Genomic DNA, 20,193 nt, shown 5'->3' with positions numbered 1-20,193 from the left:
CATCTAAACCGCTTATCCTTCTGGGTCGTGGTGGGGTGCTGGAGCCTATCCCAGCGGTCATTGGGCGGAAGGCAGGATACACCCTGGACAGGTCGCCAGTCCATCGCAGGGCAGACAGACAGACATACACATTCACACACACACCTAGGGGCAATTTTAGCATGTCCAATTGGCCTGACTGCATGTCTTTGGGAGGAAACCCACGCAGACACGGGGAGAACAGGCAAACTCCACACAGAAATGACCCTGGTTGCCCGGCCAGGAATTGAACCCAGGCCATTCTTGCTGTGAGGTGACAGCGCTACCCACTGCGCCACCGTGCCGCCCTCTTGTATATTAAGAACATGTACTCTAAGAGAATTGAATGATTTTCCCATCAGTTGTTTGGGGGAGAAATTCTTAAACATCTGTTTTTTACCCTTCCTTTTGCCGCTGCTTTTAGATATACTTAAATTTCCCTGATAATTGTAAAGCTATGCGTCCTCCTAAGGCAAAGTAGTGTCTCCTTCAGCACACAAAGCTAGCTCAGCTAATTCCTGCTAGGAGCCTTCTGGTCACTGACAGCACTGCATAGCTCAAACTCTTTTAACAGACACTGTTCTGGATTTTACTTTTTGCATTTACTGTTCAGGTCTGATTCAATGTATGCTACCATGTCAGGCAAGAGCTGTTTAGATATAGTTGATGCTGATTCAGTAATGTGATGTATTCAGCATTGTAAGTGTAAGTCAGAATAAAAAGAAATGGCCAATGCATTTTAAGAATGTTAGAATTTAAATTTTGGAAATATTTAATTTGCCGTGTTTCATGGAAACCAAAAAACCAGGCATATGGATTCATGCACACATCCTCATTCAAGACTGGGCTTTTATATGGAAAAAAATTAGAGGGCTGACTCATGAGGTATTGAAAGTTTTGTTTGAGAACTTATGTTTACCTGAGCCAATCAATCAGTGTACTGTATAGTTAGAGCCCTGCAGAATTAAGCCATTTTTATCACATATTTTATATATTATATTCACTTATAATATTTTATTACAATATTGAAAATTCAATTGAATATCAACATCAGAATTTAAAATCATCTTGAACCTGAAAATATGAGTATTGTTACACCCCCAAGAAATACCTTTTTTTTTTTTGGAGTTCATAAGAGACCAGGTGGATGAAGAGTACTTCAGCATATTAACCATAGACGTTTATAGCTACTTCTTTTCAGTGTTGAAATAGAGCTGTCTGGTCAGTGGGCAGTGTAAGGTCAGAGGGAGTTAGAGGGAAACAGCAAAGGAGGGATTCATTCCAGGCCATATTTGTTGAACAGGGAGTGGAGGCATCTCCATGGAATGAGATCTTACAGATCTCTCATGGCCTGGAGGGTCTCCAGTGTAATGCTGTAAGGACCTGCGGTTTGGCGGGGCACCATAAAGAGGATACCTTTACACCTTTATGCTGGTTAAAAGCCAGGAAAATGACAAATTACACAGCTGTCAATGACGGCCCCCATGGCAAGTGTTCATTTGGGGACCTTGATGTTTACGAGGTTTACCTCCAGTGAAGTGGACTGTGCCACCCCCAGTAGCAGCAGGCTGTGTTTTACGGCTCAGGGGAATGACAGGTTAGACCTTGTGTACGTCTGTTCCTCTGCCCAACCCTGATCCCACAAACACTAAAATAGCATCGACTCAAGGCCTCAGAACAGGCCCCACACTGTTCAGCCAGGCAAACATACCTGCACTTCTCTGTCGACAAAGCTGATGAAGCCCTTGCTGTTATTGTGATAGAGAATCATTTATGGAAGTGAACCCTCAATCAGTCTAACAGGTATATGATGAGCTTTCACATGCATTGTTTGCTTCTTGTTTAGTCTGATGTTGTAGAACACAATGTTTAGTCAACACATCTTAGGCTGAAAGGCCACAGCTTTTTTCGTTTTTGTTTTTGTTTTTGTTGATGACGTTCAAGTTAATGAGTAACAATCATCTAGGACCAGATGTTGTTAAGCAGTACTTAAGCTAGTATAGGAGTAGGAATTGAGGAAAAATGTAGTGAAAGAAAGGTTTACTTAATTGTATATTATGAACATTTAAACATTTGATTTAACATAGTGTCCAGACAGAGCCTTGTGTGGTTGTAGCAAGTCTGTGTGAATGTGTGAAGAGTCTGCAGGTAGCCTGGCCCCCTGTCTTTTGCAAGGAAGAAGAATGTGGGAGACATCAGCTCTGAGGTCAAAGTCAGAAAGATTGTTTACTAACAGTTTCCAAGCCCCAAGTCCATGTCGATCTCCAAGAGTAAACAACAAGGCCCAGACTGCTTTGCTTCCATGCATGGTGATGATGTGGCTTTGCAATCATCTAAGGACAGTGCAGATTGCACAGCCAGGGGTTTATACGCTAAGAGCCAGAGAAGTTGCTCAGTTACTTTGTGAATCACGTCGATGTTTGAATGAGCTGGTGTGAACGTTCTGGTCTGTTTTTAGGTCTTTTATCGCTCTTTTTCTGCGCCGTTGCCTCCTCGCTTCCTCTGATAAGACTTATTCTGTCCCTTACTTTCCTCTCTCCCTTTCTGCTGTTTTGCCTTATCAGATGTAGTGAGAGCCAATGCCAGAGGCAGTGGCAAATGCACACACACACTTTTTTCTGCCTGCATTTTGGTGATAAAGTCCCTGAGACTTCAGAAAAACAGCACAGGAGTCTTGTCAGGCAGACAGTGTCCTGATCTTGTCTCTGGAAGCTGTCATCTCCTTAGCTTTAGCACCTACACTTCATACTGTTGACTTTATTTGACCTGAAAAAGGAACCCTCCAACTTACTGCACTTAGAGGGTCTGCTAAAATGAAGCAATAGATCAAAGTAAGGTCATACAACAAAAAATATTTTGCAGAGAAGATGAAAATTATGGGCATTTTTGTGCAATCCATGCTTAAATGTTCAGAATATTTTTTGTTGTATGCTGAGCTCATGGTTATCAGATTCAATAAGACCCAAAATAAGGGTAAAAGTATATGGCACTATGGCAATATTTTTGCTGATAACAATATTTATTTCAGTAAATCTAATGGTCTGAAACTAGCATGAGAGAGTATTGTTGCTACATACAGGTTTATTTGATCATTAGCCTCATTTTAATCCTGTAGGTTGTGTGGGAGCCAGTGGAAGAGTTCCTGGAGTTCACCCTGCCGCAGCTGAGTGATGGGTGATGTCAGTACACTTCATCCGTTTATTCTTTGAAAAATATATAACTATATTGAAGCTGCTTGAGGACTTAATGTTGCAATTTATTTATTTTATGTATCCAGAAGTTAACATTTCTCTTCTGCAATTTAATCATTTTATGTTACTCTCAGTGTGGCTTCCCAGGCCTCAAATGATATACATAAGTGTCCAGGGCTGTATTTTCTCCTTTCTATAAATCAGACAGGGAGCTTTGGGCTGCCTGGATGTCCTCCAGACAGCAGACTGATCACAGCGTGCTGGTGTGTGTTTATCCAAATGCAACCTTTCACTCTCCCTAGTGTTTGATTTAAAGCACAGCCATGGTTTCTCCTCGACTCTGTCTCTACCCTTTTGTCTCTTTCTGTTTGTGCCTCTGTGTTCATGGACCTGTTTCTCTCATTTAAAGAAGATCAGAAAAGATCAGAAACATATTTACTATCCATGGACCAATAACATGAAACACTCCTAGGCATTCCTGACATGGTTTTTAATGATGAGTCAGTAGCTCAGGACTGATTTACGTTGATGATTTTCTGTAGTGCATTGATGCTCCGATATGGGAGTTGCGGACCGATGCCGATATTTTTCATGTACATATCTGCCGATGTCAATAAGAATGTTGAAACATGAAGGTTTATTAAATGTAGAAATGAGAACTAAATCCATTGGGATTAATATTACAGAAAAATGTAACACTTATTTTTACAGGGTTAAAACTACAGTAAAGGTGATAATATGCTGACATTTTAGCATTGTAGCTCAGTGTCACCCAAACATTCTGCTCTTTCAGAATACAATAAATACATCAAATGTCAGTTTGAAATATCAGGCAAATCTGATGGCTCATATTTTTTTAAACAAGTGTCTGCTGGTAAGGGCGGCACGGTGGCGCAGCAAGAAGGGCCTGGGTTTGATTCCCGGCTGGGCAGCCATGGTCTTTTCTGTGTGGAGTTTGCATGTTCTCCCTGTGTCCAAAGGCATGTGGAAAATATCCAGTTGGATATGCTAAATTGCCCGTAGGTGTGCATGTCAATGTATATGTCTGTTTGTCTGCCCTTTGATGGACTGGTGACCTGTCCAGGGGGTATTGTGCCTTCTGCCCTATGACTGCTGGGGTTAGGCTCCAGCTCCCACCCGTGACTCAGAAGGATAAGTGGCTTAGAAGGTGTGTGTGTCTGCCTGCTGATACCAATATGATCACTGTGCACTGCATTGTATGAGATAAGTATGAGTTTTTACCATACACAGTGTGTATATTTAGCTAGTTGGAACATACAAAATGCAACAGCAAAACAGTAGTGCCACATTTTATATTACCTGTGGAAAACTGAAGTTTTATTTTTTTCAGTTAAAGAAGGAACAGGACAACAAAAAATAAAACAGATTACGTATATATATATATATATATATATATATATATATATATATATAAAAATAAGATAATGATGGGCTTACATACAGTTTATGCAGTTACTGTACACTGACATTCTATATACTGGCTTTTTTATGAAACACGCAATTGTTTAGTGTTCTAATAGGATGACATGAATGATACACTCCAAAAAAAAACACACTGTGACATAATTTATCACAATAATGATAAAATATCACCATGTTACCCACTCCTGAAGTACTGCATGTTAAAGGACTGGAGGTCTTTACATTTTATCAGCACTGTATATCAGTCCTATCATATTCAGCTGTGTTTTGTTGGCAGCCCATTGTCTCGTATTACCTAAGGAGATGTTTGACAGCCTGAATCCTTGTCAGCTCCGGGAACAGGAAGAGCCTAGGTCTGTTTCCCAGTGGGAAGCACAGCCGGCCCGTTTAAAGTGAACCAGAGCGTGATCCGAGTTTGGGCAGGGGATTAGTGCTGTTGTCTGTGGGACTGCACTGCGGCAGAACTTGGCGCTGAATTAACATGCTGCCTTGCTCCCCTCCAGTACGGCCTCTCTTTACCTTCACAAACATGCCATCATGGCCTTGTCGTTTCTCAATTATCTCACAGACTTGTCCTTAATGTGGAGATAGACCTAGAGAGTGCTGAAATGTTAGCTGCTATGTTAACTAAGATTATTTTGAGTTTCATTTTCATCATTCACCAGAGTCAATGTAATGTTTTTGTGATTGTGATTTAGAGGGGCAGTTGTAATTTTAGAAGATTTTGTCTGAAACATCTCAAGCTGTTGGTCATAGTATTGCACAGGAAGTTAAACATCCATAGCCCTTGGGGACTGCTGTGCTCAGAGTTTTGGTATTTAACCACAAGCTGATCCATCATAGTCACTAGTCCTTCTCTTTGGAAGAAAAAGATTTCCTGCACTCTAAAAAAAAGTTTTTTTTTAAAGGATTCTTGATAATGAGGCTGTTGGGTAATGTAAGTAATGTAATGTAATATTGGCTAAGAAGTTTTTTATTGTTTTTTCTTTAAATCTGAAAAATACTTCAGGATTAATTCTGGAACTTTGATCTGAGGCAGTGATGCACTGGTAAAATATTTGTAAGCACTACAAATAACTTTTCTTACATTATGCACAAAAATGTGCCCTTGTTTCCCTGGTCTTCAGCTGTACTCTTGTGCTTTTGAAAAAATAATTCTTAAATTGTCTGTTTTGAATTAACCGGTCATTTGATCTGGACACTATACAAGTTAAATCAGCTTTGCGTATGACAAACAAATATTAACTTTTGAATTAGGGTTTAGACTAATGGGACTTAAAAGACTAATGTGCTACCCAGCCCCCTAACAAGAGGAAGTGGTGAAGCCTGAAATAGTTCTACATGATGCTTCTTTTTAAGGAGTGGTTAGAATGTGTACATGGCTTAACCAGAACCAGTAGGATTTGTTAGAAATCAATCAATCTTAGCACCTTCACTTTGCTTTTAACCAAGCCACTCTGGGTCTTTTAAGAGCAAAGTAGAAGGGTTAGTTCATGTTCCCAGCTTCTGAGTTCAGTCATGTTTTGACCCAGGGTCAACGATGACATCATCCCCTTCTTCTGAGAAACAAATCATGAGTTACCCTGGGTTCATTTCTCATGTCCACTCATTCTTGTTGCCCTGGCTGCTCTTGTGCAGCGTTTTAAACACTTAGCTCAGTGCAATAACAAAAATCCCAACCATTGACATGATACATGTTTATGTATCAGGCTTTAGAATCAGACCTGATGCTCTTGTACTTTTGGAGGGCTCGCTGCTACCTAATCTTCTAAGTAAAGCTTACTTCTCCCCTGAGGCCATAAATATTCTTGTTGTTAGAATGTAGAGTCAGTCACTCTGTAGAACCATTCATCTCTTTGAACAATACTGGTGAATAGGGCCGCACCAATATAGCATGCTGATCTCGAAGAGCATTAGTAGTATTATATAGTATGCTGACACATAAACATTTATAAAATGTAGAAATCGGGACTACATCTACCTGGATTAGCATTTTTGAGAACATTTATTTGTAGACAGTTATAAATACAATAAAATAAATAATGCAGACATTTTAGCACAGTAACCCATCATCGCCTGGAGATTCTGCTCTTCCAAAGTGCAATAAATACGTCATCAGATATTGGTTTGAAATGTTGGTCAAATCTGAACATCTTTCTGATGTTGATATATTCTTGTTAAAGCAATTGATTCTAATCATCATGTATCTCTACTGGTGATGCTTTCTAGCATCAACAATCAGCCATTCAGGTTTACAGTAGTAAAAAGTTACTTTACAGGGTAAGAGAAAAAAAGAAGTTTCAACATGAGGTAATGTAACAGGATATTATTCCATTGATCTGTTTGTCATGAATATTTTGACACAATGTAAATGGAAAATCAGTTTCCAATCATGTAAAAAAAGCAATATTATGTAATAATTTTACGTAAGAGTAACAGCTTCAGAATTATTTTGATGGCACACTGACTTATAATAGAGAGAACAGCGTCTCTGTCATTGCCACTCAGGGCCCAGAATGCCTGCTATAGCGCTGTGTAACTTTAGTGGAGCGTGTGTGAGACCTCTCGCAAGAACTGCATAACGATTTATGACATCACGTTACACACCAACAACTATGGGTTTTCGGCTAGCTAAAAGAAGAAGCTAGCTTAGTGTTCCCAGTGTGGACATCATAACAGAGACTGCAAAGAAATGTTGTCAGAGGATGCGAGGAAGAGGAAAAGAGAAATTGACCGACTAAGAGACAGGACAAGAGTAAATCTCGGACTGGGCAAGAGCTAAAAGAGAAAAAAGGATGTGAGACAGATGCCAAGCTGGCCTTCTTCCTGTTAGACAAGTGAGGAATAACTTATTAGTTGACTTGTTTGTCAGTCAACATGGTTCTTTCACTTCTGATGTTGTCTTTGCCAGTGTATCCTTCAGCTTGTCAAGGAATGCACAAGTACAGCTGTATATGAGGGGCTCAAAGCATGATTTTACATTTATGACAGTGGTGTAAAAATGAAATATCCTCTGCAACTGTAGGAGCACCCTAGTAGCTATTCCCATTTTCGCATAATGCTGCTTTAAAAAATGACAAAAATGGAGATACAAGGTTTTGTTCCAACAGTGATACAAAACAAAAATGTGGTAATAAAATCTCAGATCTCTGGAATGGCAACTTTACAAGAGAAGCAAAAAACGTTCTTAACTTTAACATACCTTATAATAAACGTGTTTTATTTCAAGTAATTTTGGACCATTTCTGTCAATCCATCATGAATCACATAGTGCAAAGGGCATCTGGTATTTTTCAAATGGTATAAATAAAAATGAAAAAATGACAGCAACACGGCTGTTTATTTATTAGTAACTTTCAGACCCTCCTTTGTCATAGGCTGATTGTTCCCTCATGTTCTCATTCCCTCTAGTTTAGTCAGTGTGAGAATGACCCACTAGATCAGACGGTATCAGGCTTTCAAGTCCACCATACGCATAGGCAGGAAGTTACCACTGCACACCAATGCTGAGTCATGATGAGTGAAGCAGATGGCTGTTTGGTCGAAGCCCAGGTGCGGCACAGCTGCTCCGGTCTGAACAGTGACCCCACTCTCTTCTGTATGTTTCCTCTCATCTGATACAAACAGTTATCACAGTGGCTACCACTGAGCAACTGTATTTGTCATGATGACGACGGTACAGCTCGCCATATTAGGAGTGCTGAAGGCTTGCAGTAGCGTGTAAGAGAAGCTGGAAGGCCTGGCAGGGAAAGGCTTGGATTCGTTCATTAGTAGGGCTCTAATGATGTGAGGCAGGGGCAGCCTCAGGCCGCAGGAGCCGCTTACGCTGGCGCTCCCTAATTTATGAGCAGATGTATTGTAAAGAAGCGCTCGGAGCTCCTCTCGGGAGCAGGTGAGCCATGTCATTCTTGCAAAAGTATGTCAGCTGCTTATTTATAAAGCTCAAGGAGAGATGGTCTCCTTTTTATCCGAACCCCTCACACCCACACTCATTTGGGCCTTTTTGTCAACCGAGACGAGACCTGAGGAAACAGGAGAACCTGTGGTTTCTGTCTTTCATCCTCCAGCCAGTGATTACGCTATCCCTCTGGGCCTGTGGAATATATGCAGCACAAACAGAGTTTGAAGACCGCTCCGTTGCACGTGTAATTATTTGAGGACTGCTCAATTGTACGTGTAATTATTATTATTGTTACTGGGTGGTGGAAACAGATATGCTGGGTTAGCCTGGCCTAAGGAGCATATCACTTCACGTACAGCTTTTCTCTAATGTTTTTGCAACCTGATCACGCTGCTACAAGGCTGGAACAATATTAGCTTGTGACAAGGGTTGTACTTAAGGTCAAGTTAGCATATGGGTTACATGTCTGGGTTATGGGCATAAAATATGTTGTGTAAATGATTGTGCATGGAATGAAGGAAGTTTTATTTAAAAAAAAAAAAAGCTTGGGCTCATTTATGCACATCTGTACCTCTGCTCACACCATGCTCCTTACTGCTCATCCTCTCCATAGGTGGTCTGTACATCCTCGCCATAAACATTTCTCGCATAAATATTTACAGGTGCAGCAGGCAAACATTTGTCCCTTCAGCAGCTTGGTGCTAGTTTTCCTTCATTCAGCTGTGCAGTCTTGGCTCAGCGTGGTGTCGTTTATACCTCTTTCATTTGAGGTTTCAGACGCAAACGTGTTCTATAACAGTAATGAAAGGAGCGTTTAGGGTTAGTGAGTGGAGTGTCAGCGTCTCTCTAACACCAGCGAGCTCTCTCTGTATCCCTGACCTGCTATCAAAGAGCTATAAAAGTTAATGGGCGTTTTGTGAAGTGCCTCATCAGAGAGCTATCTCTTTGTGTGTGTCACTCTCGCCCTCCCTCCCAACTGGTCCACTGTACATCTGTGGTTAACAGCTCCTTTCTGTGTGTGTGTGTGTGTGTGTGTGTGTGTGTGTGTGTCTGCCTTGTGTGTTACAGAAATCGACCAGGGCAACATGAGTGAGCGCTTTGACTGTGACAACTGCAAGGAATCCCTGTATGGCAGGAAGTACATTCAGTCAGAGGACAACCCATACTGCATCCCCTGCTACGACAGCCTGTTCGCCAACACCTGCGATGAGTGCAAAGAACTTATTGGCCATGACGCGAGGGTGAGTTTTCAACAACAGAAGGAACGTTACTGTTCCGAATTTCCAAGGAAGGAAGTTGACCCGTAGAAGTCGTGGTTATCACTGGGGATAACAAAACAATGGTGTAATTCAATTTGAATTATTTCTCACTCACTTGCTGAAATAAGCAGAGAGATTCTGTTGAACTGATCCCATTTTTTTGATACCATATTTTTGTTTGTTAGTAAAAGAGGCAACATTTTATTTTAAATAAAATGTATTTGAATTTGATGTAAAGTTGTTTTGTGTGTACACTCTTGTGTGTGTGTACAGTTGTTTTTTTTGTGTGTGTAAAATCTTGCTCAGCAGAAACAAAAGCATCCTTTACGTTTCTGCAAAGTATCTGGTATTTTTTGACATTAAAAGTCATAACTAGGTCTGACCCAAATATTTTGAATACATGAGTATTCATTGTTACATTTTTGTCCTTTCTCTAACCACAAAAGTTGTAGCCTAACGTAATTTTCAGTTTTTCCACATAGTACAGCACAGGAGCGCCTCTGCAACTACTACACAAACAAGATCATCACATTTAAGTAAAAATGATGACGTTTATGCGTCACTCTCTCACATGTAAATAGGAAATCGACAACATGGTTATGTCTAGCGCAGCCCATGTGAACCAAAGCATTTATATCCTTGGAATTTGGCAGGTCCTCTTATCCAGAGCGACTTACAGTTTGATAATTTTATAGAGGTGGGCAAAGGTAGGGTTAGGAATCTTATCCAAGGAATCTTATTGGCATGGTACACAGTGCATGCCCAGGCAGGGGCTCAAACTCCAGTGTGCAACATGCAGGGCAGAGGTATTACCCACTGCACTATACCGACCAAGCACTGATTAAAATGGAAGCAGATATGTTCCATTATATGGATGACCAACACTGCTTCAAACATAGGGTGATTTTGAGAAGAAATATTTGAGAATGAGTATTCAAGTATGAGTATTAGTCTTAAGCTATTATGTATTTAATAAGGTAATGGTACACATATTAATTGTGTAGCAAAAGCAGTGGTCATGACTATGGACTTCCAAAGATTAATGTAGACTCTGCATCACACCATCAAAACTATGCATTTTTCAATTAAGACATTTTCACCTAAAATGTCAAAGCAGCAAAGTAAGTGAGTAAAACATTGCGCAGCACTCCACCAACCAAAAGTATCTGCTAATCCTCTCTAACCAATTTAAGGGCAAGTTTAATCCCCTTTAAATGAAAAGTACAAACAGCCAAAGCAGTTAATGTGGGGCAATAGTAAACACGAGGCAGGAAATGGCTCTACAGTCGTAGTGGAGATTCTGATCACACTCTGGACGCGAACCCAGCAGACTGATGAGTTATTGACACTGAGGGACAGCAGACAACAAATAAACTCTGTTTGTCTTGGCTGTGTAGCATGCAAGCCATAAATTCCATTTACTCTGTTAGCGTATTTTACACACAGTTCAGAAGCCCCTCCATTACACACACATACACGTGCACACACATGCACCCACACACATTAAAAGTCACACATGTGCAGTTGATTTCCATGTTATCTGATGTTTTAATCATAAAATGTCTTTGGTTGGAAAAGGAAACATCGATTTTGGGCTGTTTCTGTACAGCTCATTAGTATCTGTTGTATTGCCAAATAGAAAAGGCAATTTTGTTGTGTTGCATAAGGCTTACTTTACACAGCAAAACTTGCATGAGACTAGTTGCATAGTGCGAGTTGTGTGCAGCATATCTTTGATGCAACTTCACAGCTATATGAAGCAATTCAAAAACAATCACATGCAACACATTCAGTTTCTCCACTAGCTAAATAAGCATTTAGTATTCTTATCATCTTTGTAGAAATTTTCCAGCTGTCATTGGCGTTGTTTAGAATGACTGCATCAAATAATAAGAAGAGATTTCCACTATATATTTGATGTCTTTATAAACTGTTCTATGTATGTTATTGAAAATTTTTGTTTAAGTAGCCATTACAGTTGTACTTGATGCCTCACCTGTCCTCAAAACAAGTTCCTGGAGGAGTGTGTCTGGGTCTCTCGTTCTGTAGTGATTTTCATCCTTTGCATCCCAAGGAATCTCCACTCTATGTAAAATTAAGGGGCATCAAGAGAGGGAAATAATCTAGATACACAGAAGAATAGACACTGGCACAAGCAGCCATTTAAACAGCTGCTACCATTAGCAGGCTAGCCAGTCTAGCCAGTTAACTGAGTTCTCGAGTATCCATGCGCATCCCTAATTTCAAGCAACTAAAGTTGCATGTAAAGCCAGCCTAATACACCTCCAGAACCTGTAAGTGTATAAAGTGTCTTCATCCACACATACTATGCTTATTGACAGCAGGCCATATCTGGGTTAGAGTAACAGCCAAATCACAAAGTTCTGTATGTGCATGTGTGTTTGTAGGAGCTGTTCTATGAAGACAGACACTACCATGAGCATTGCTTCCGCTGTTTCCGCTGCGACCGCTCTCTGGCTGATGAGCCCTTCACCAGCCAGGACGACGCCCTGCTCTGCAACGACTGCTACTGCAACGAGTTCTCCTCCAAATGCGTGGCCTGCGATAAGACTGTCATGCCTGGTATGAAGGAACTCTGTAACACCTCCATAGACATGAGTCATATCATGGCACTGTTTGCCCTTTCTTTTTCTTGAAATATTCAGAGTGTAAAACCACAGGTTCTCACACGGTGCACAGATGAGCCATTTATGACCACAGATATACTGTTACTATCACAAACTTGAGAGCTGGTGACTAAGGTGAGAATGGAGAGAAGAAGCAAAATTTGCCGATGCGAAGACTGTGCTTATAGAGCTGTAGGGAAAGAGAGAAAGAGAGATAGAAAGTTAAGCAGTCAGCACCAAGGCTAGATATGACAGAGTAATTGCCAGTTTGCCGATCTTAGCTGTCTCTCAGCCAAATCCTCGTACATGGCGGGCTGCCAACCGTCTGATGAGAGGAGGAGATAAGCCTGTAAACTATTTCAGCAAGCCTGTATCAGCCAGAAAAGGAGTCATAAAACGGTAAAGGATTCCAGGCATAAATTGTTTTGTTCTCTTATGTATGTCAAGAAATAACAGTCTTTTGCATGTCATGGCCCTCTTCTAAAACACAACACAAAACAGGTCATTCAGTGTTAAATATTTCTACAGAAATAATCCACAATTTGAACACAGAAAGTGATCACTTTGATCCTGCTGAGCAAAGCTTGTCTCATGCTTTTAACACTGAGGCATTCATTCTGGAGGAAAACACGTAGTTAGTGGTCAGAACCTCTGATTGTGAACTGGAGTTGCACACAAGTCAGAAACAATAGCTCGCTGTCTCTGTATTACAGCAGTTCACTTCAGCACACTTTGCATACAAAATTATGATTTTTTCCACATGAATTTCACCCCAAGTGGTCTAAAGTGTAAAAGTGTCTTCTTCTGTACTCTCCCCATGGAGTCTCCAACTTGAAAGAGATACTCTAGCTGTAACAGAATACTTCTTCAAAAAGGCAGCAGGATTATATCTCTGTCTCCCATTTGCAGAGTAAAGCTGCACTGATCTTTTTAATGTGGCCTCCTTGAGGAAAATTTCAGCTGGCCTTTTGATCTGTAGAACTCGTGAACATTTAGTGGACTTTGAAGGACAGTTGTTGACCTTAGTGGTGTTAGATCATTTTGCTGTCACTTGAAAAGCTTGCTTCTTGTTGATGTATTTTTCTGTTGATGTTCGAAAATGAAGGTCTGTTGAACTGCTGTTTAAAGAAGCTGTTTACTGCCGTTGAAATAAGATTAAGACCTAGGTCGTGATGTCATTTTGCACTAAAGATAAAATTATGTTTACCATAAGAGGCACTTGAATCATCTTGGTTTATCTTGGTATTTCTATGTACAGATTTGTTTTCAGTCTCTCTCTTTCTCTTTGTTTCTCTCTCTCTCTCTCTCTCTCTCTCTCTCTCTCTCTGTCAGGCACTAGGAAGCTAGAGTATGGTGGCTCCACATGGCATGAGGGCTGTTTCATTTGTAACAGCTGTGAGCAGCCTATTGGCTCCAAGTCCTTTATCCCAGATAAGGATGACCACTACTGTGTGCCCTGCTATGAGAACAAGTTTGCCCCTCGCTGCACCCGGTGCAAACAGGTTAGTGGCGGGTATTTAACACAGCACCTGAGCTTCAGACAGTTTCTGCATGTGTTCCTAATCAGTCTGAAGCCAAATTCCTCTCCAGAGCTGTAGCTGTGATGCCATTGCTGTTTCCTGCTGTCTATCACTGCTGAATATAGATTGTCTCTTACAAATTGGGACCAACAAAGTTTATCATATTTGCAGCCAGTTACATAAGATGCAAAAGCAGACACAAATTACATAATTACATTTACTCACAGAGAAGCTATTATATGGAGTTGTTATTTTAAAGACCTCGTCATATAGTTGACTTGTTAGGTTAAAGTGGAATTCTTGTTTGCTTTGCTTAAAAACAGAAACAGGCCAAGAAGGGAATAGCAGACAAAAATTCAAAGAGCCAAACTAGAGAGACTAGAGAGAGAGAAGTGAGGTGTATGAGGAGTGAGAGCACCCTCGGTTGTTGTCTCCCCACCTAGCTCAAACCTGTACAAAGCAGTTATACGTTTATACAAATTATATGTACACTCAAAAACTGTGCTTATAATTGCTGATTACAGAGCAAAGCTAATATAATAGAGTGAGCTTATAATGGTTGAGTTTATTCAACAAAGATAGTGTCCACGTAGGTCCCTGCAACAGTCACTCTGAGTCAGGCCAAAGGCAGTAAAGTTTTCTGAATAATCACCACAAAGTCGCCTTTCACCCAGTTCCACAGTGATGGAAGAATCCAGTTCCACTACCATAGGCAGCGCATCCATGTCTGGTTGAATAGTTTGGTGATCGGTACAAGCAAGTCCTTATGTTACGACACAGCAAGGAACTGTTCTCAACAGTCACTCTCAAAGGGCCATGATATCTATGAAGAGAAGATGCACCATACAAACACACCACAGACATCACAGAGACTCAAAAAGCCAAATGTAATTAAAAGCCCAAGATGTAAGAATAGAATCCTAAGTAAAAAACACAGGAGATAATATGTAACCCTTCGCTTTGAAAATGTGGGCATTGTAATATGTATCAGCATATGTTATTAGAGCTTGTGTGCTACCAGGTTTTCCATGACTATGTAAAAGAGGCATGATGCTTTACTGATGGATGTCTTGTGGTAGCTTCTGAGCGAGCAGGCAGTTATATTCTGAATAGGACAAGAGTTGCTAAAGGATTGTTATTGATTTGCTTAATCATAATAATAATAATGATAATCATAATAACAAAAGAGTTTGTGACAAAAAAATTAGCATACAAATTATTATTATGATTTTTTTACTATGTTCTTTACATTAAACATAAATGCAACAATCACATTAAGAAATAACTCCTTTGTCTTGGCATTAAAGGGTTAATAGACACATTGCTTTTCATTACAAAGCTCCACAATTTGTGTGGTATATTTGTTATTTACAGTCTCTCTGTTTCAGGTCTTGACCAAAGGTGGAGTGACCTACCGTGATGAACCGTGGCATAAGGAGTGCTTTTTGTGTACAGGCTGTAAGGTCCAGCTAGCTGGCCAGCACTTCACCTCCCGAGACGATAGTCCATACTGTCTCAAGTGCTTTGGTAACCTCTATGCCAAGAAGTGTGAGGCGTGTAGCAAACCAATCACAGGTACAGTAGAGTGACTCACAAAGTCTGCATATGGAATGATTCTGGTTTTTGCCTTTAAGTCATTGTCTCCCTGCATTGGTGTTTTTTCAGGTTTTGGTGGAGGAAAGTACATCTCGTTTGAAGACCGGCAGTGGCACCAGACGTGCTTCACGTGCACCAGATGCTCCGTGTCACTTGTGGGGGCTGGATTCTTCCCTGAGAGAGATGAGATCCTCTGCCGTGACTGCAACAGCAATCTATAGAGCCTCCATCCACTCTCTTAACACACACGCATACATACACAAACACATGCCTGCATGCCTCCACACTTACAGACTCACAGAATTCATAGCTTTCACCCACAGTGATCCTGCTCAGTAAACACTGCTGTATATACAAGCTGTCTTATTCCTATTTGATACTCAATCAGGGCACACAGACAACATTGTCAGCAAGTTGTAGGCATGTGCTGTAGCACGCTTGTTCTCTGGTATGTTTGTTGGAGTAGAAAGGGGCAGGTCATTTATTGCATTGGAGTGACACAACTCCCAAAAGGTCTGTGAAAGACCAGGCTTGGAAAAAATACATCTCTGCAGACTTGTGCCTTATAAGCTAATGTACTGCACACCTTTTGGGTGTTTTTAAGCATTTTGTATTATCTTTTGCCAATTTCCTACTAGTTTTATTTATAGCCAAGGCCTCTTTTTTAAACAACCAGCCAAAGAACATTATAAAGCTCAACTCAAAGTGCCAAACTCTGTCTTCAAGACCTTGTAGATTCCGCAGTTGGCTGGTCAACTGCTTGCTTTGGTAAGGTGGAAAGGAGCCCATCATTTTTTCCATTCAGGGACAGTGTGGCTGCACTCCACAGACAATATATGCACAACTGAAGCTTGGAGCAGTGATTTACTGTAGATGAACCTCCTATGATGTCTCATTCCTAGGACCCCAGAAAGGAGATGGTTTTAACACCTTTAATTTCATTTAGTGAAAAATTCACCCATTTTTGCCCTGCAGAACTGATTACTAATGAGTAGTTAAGAGTATAGGATTACAGCCAATAAAACACCTATAACAGATCTATAAACATCAAAGATCAGAGTGTCTTGCTAAATAATGAGATTCGCCATTTTCCAAATGTTACAAATATTTATTGTGTGCTGCATTGCACAAAAGTAGCAGCCACAGGAACACACAGTGGTAATGTAATAGACATAAAAAATTAAAAGTTGAGTGAGTATTTGAATGCTGTAGTCTGGTGAGCATTTTTGATGCAGTGTTTATTTGTATTTTTCACCGTTTTGTTACTGAGCATATTGTAACTTTGCAGTCCAAATGCTTTTGATACTCTAATGGACTTTTCCAAATACTTGTATGTTTAACCGACCAAAAAGTGTCTTTTACCGAAATGTGGGAAATGAAGTTTGTGATGTGTTTTACAGAAAGCATTCATGCATTTGCACTATAGCTAAATTTAGTGTATCCTGTGCACAGACAGTAGTCAAATTCAAAGACACAGCATGCATACACTGTATATAAACAGAACACAGACCACTCCCTATTCTCTGTCTGCTTGTTGTTCTTTGGTCTAACATATACTTGCTCACTGCTCAACACGCATAGCTATTTTTCTGTAATCTTTTATATGTTATGTGCTTTACTTTTTTTTTCTTTGAGCCATATTTGCTAAGAGTGAATGATAGGGCGAGTCCCATAAAATGTATGTTGCAATATGAATATGTCAGCAGGATGGTATGCATGCTGTTCTCTTACTTTTTATTTCCTTTCCTGACTTCGATGATTGCTCTATTACTGAAGAGAATATTACTGATTTCACCATTAGAACATTTCTAAATATATGTATTCACTTTGAGCTTTGATGCTGGCTAGTCAGAGTTAGCTAATGCTTTTTTTATTTGTTTGTGTTTAGAAAGATGTAATACAGACATTAAGATTGGGAGTATGAAAAAATACTCATTCAGATCCAAAGATGTTTGCTGATATCATTTGTTAATAAATATTTTATGAATGAATCTAGTTTAATTTTCTCAGTGGAGTTTTCTCTGACACACAGTCCTTATTTGATTTGATGAGAGTGTTCGATGGCTTTGGCAAAGATGAAGCTAGAAGGCAAGCAAACTAAGCAACTGCTTGGGGCTCTCAGGAAATAGGAGTTCCTTGGTATCGGACAACCAATCTAAAAATGTCCAAAGGCGTAAGATTTATTAGTGAAAGAAACTGAAGTGAAATTAAATTCACTGTTCTGTAAAATATTCGATGTGTAATTCTTTTAACAGTACTGAATGCTTTAAAAATAATACCAGAAAATACTCGGCAGGTAAAATTCCCCCTCCTATAATCTGGTTGGTTTGTTGAATTTTCCAGCCTAAAGTCTGATTGGCATGTTGAATTATTCCTCCCTGCACTCCGACTGGCTACTTGAATGGTCTGCGCTGAGTGGCTAGTAGACATTTCTGTCCTGATATTGGTTACCTTGTTTTTTCCTGAGCTCTGGTTGGTTGAATGCTCTTCTTTGGTTAAAATTTATATATATATATATATATATATATATATATATATATATATATAGCTTTTTCCCCCACACTCACTTTCACTAGAGTGTTGTCGTGTCATCAGCAGTGGTAACTTTGCTTGGATGGAGAATGGAACATTTGACCCATGTGCAGGGTAGTATTATCCACTGTATCATCTAACTATATAACTAATTAACATATATATAATGCAGTTAATGTTGGAACTGTGTGAGGATTCCTCTATGCAGGTAGAGGGTGTTTTTGTTTTTTGCTTAGGGCACTCAAAAGTTCAAAAACATCCCTGGATTTTGGAAATAAATTTGGAAGTGAGTAGGTTGCTGACATGCAGTTAGTTACCTTAATTCCAATACTTTGGCTTTGTTTTTTGGGTGGTTGAGTAAGTATTTTGGTAACATATTACAATTTGTTATTTGTGTTAGTAAATGAATTGCGAGATTACATGCCTTTTTCCTTGACCAGGTTTACTAAATCTGTAAAATAAACTGCTAAACCACTTGAGATCAAGAGGTTATGAGTTTCAAGCGCAAGATCTGTCTTCATGCAGATTCTAGTTCTAAATCTAATCTTACACACCTGGCTCTAATAATCCTGCATCAGGAGTGTTATATTGGCATTGAAGCTAAACTATGCAGGATCAAGAGTGAGCATTTCTAACTGGAAATAAGGAAAGATTACAGTAAATCTGAAGTCTGTTGCAGTCATTGATTTCTTTTGTACGGTTACTATATGATGTCTTCAGTCAGATTTATCAGAGTGTGTGTGTGTGTGTGTGTGTGCGTGTGCATGTGTGTGTCTGTGTGTGTGTGTGTATGCGCAAATGTATGTGTTTGCTGAGTGTGCTGTTTCATCACCTTGATGAGACATAGAAGCTCATAACAAACACACAGCCAGATCCGCTCACTCGTCTCAGCATTGGTGGATATCTTCCTCCCCTTCTTTCTTTCGGCATTTTCACCAAAAAAGGAAATGGAAAAGAAGCAGGAGGAGGGGAGGGGACACGGCCTTCTGGTGGAAGTAGCAGGAGCGTGTGGGAGAGCAGTTAATGGCGAGGGGGGGAGTCTGGAGTTGGTCCATGGCACTTCCACTCGGGGTCAGTTACACACACTCACACACATTGCCCTGATGTTTATGGGAAAAAGACTGAGCTGGTGAGGAAGAGGAGGAGGCTGGTGAGGATTACGAGAGTGGGAGCTGAATCATTACTGAGGAAAGTCTAGTGGACACAGCACATAGTGTAGTGGGAGAAACAGATCATACATTTCTAAAATTACAGATGTGTTGTCACAGGTTGTGCAGCACCAATTGGTCTTCAGATAAAAAAATAATAAAATTATTCTTGCATAAAATATTTCAAAATAGAAAAGTGGTCAGGCCTGAGGTAGCTCAGCCGTGACTGAATCAGGTGTGTGTGTACGCTGCGCTGTGGCCCTTCAGAGGCCCAATAGCTCCCATGAGAGGAAACACACACACGCTCCTTCTAATTCTTTTTCTGACAGCTCAGACATAACTTTCAAGTGTGTGTACGCATGGGACCCTTGACTAGAGACCAATTCGCTTGTGTATGTATTTCACCATAAAGTGTGTTTGTGAGGTTTGTGTGTGGTGTATTGTGTGGCATGTTGCATTCCTGTTCTGATGTGATTACATTCTTGTGACACTGATGGATTTCACATGTACATTAGATTAGAGAGATTCATTATGTGACCGCATAGCACACAGCACAGTGTTCAATCAAACAGCACACTGATTCAACAGACTTTCCAACTGCATTCCCTAACATTCTTTTTCTTTATAGTCTGGAAGCAGAGGCACTGCACCATTCATTTGGAGTAGGCTTGCTTACAGCAATGCCAAAAATGCAGCACAGAGGAGAGATTGAGCAACTATTGTGCAGAGAACAAGCTCCATTAAAGATTTACAGTTTTCAGCTGAGTAGATATGAGTGATGGAGGCCAAAACAGACTACTAAATTACTATATTAGTGTTACTGTAACACAGAGATGTTCACAAGTCATTTTATGCAAGTTGCAGGCAAGTTTCAAGTCTCTAAGGTGAAGTCAGCATCAAAAAGTCTTAAGGAGGGGCATTCTGGCCTAAAGCTGGTATTTAATGTGTTTTGCATTGT

General features: G+C 40.2%; 1 protein-coding gene across 1 annotated transcript in view; it reads left to right on the top strand.

The window, feature by feature from the left end:
* The window catches only part of fhl3a (four and a half LIM domains 3a), a 34,742-nt gene extending 17,192 nt beyond the window's left edge, over window positions 1-17,550 (top strand). Inside the window, exons 2-6 of the mRNA XM_036587435.1 lie at window positions 9,622-9,794; window positions 12,221-12,395; window positions 13,772-13,941; window positions 15,348-15,534; window positions 15,625-17,550. Coding sequence (XP_036443328.1) covers window positions 9,639-9,794; window positions 12,221-12,395; window positions 13,772-13,941; window positions 15,348-15,534; window positions 15,625-15,776 — 840 coding nt within the window. The 5' untranslated portion in view covers window positions 9,622-9,638 and the 3' untranslated portion in view covers window positions 15,777-17,550. The remainder of the gene's footprint in view (window positions 1-9,621; window positions 9,795-12,220; window positions 12,396-13,771; window positions 13,942-15,347; window positions 15,535-15,624) is intronic.
* Window positions 17,551-20,193: the final 2,643 nt, after the last annotated feature.

The sequence above is a fragment of the Colossoma macropomum genome, unplaced genomic scaffold, assembly GCF_904425465.1.
Source record: "Colossoma macropomum unplaced genomic scaffold, Colossoma_macropomum, whole genome shotgun sequence".
Lineage (NCBI taxonomy): Eukaryota > Metazoa > Chordata > Actinopteri > Characiformes > Serrasalmidae > Colossoma > Colossoma macropomum.
The sequence above is the reverse complement of the archived record's forward strand: the minus strand, read 5'-3'. Positions and strand labels throughout refer to the sequence as shown.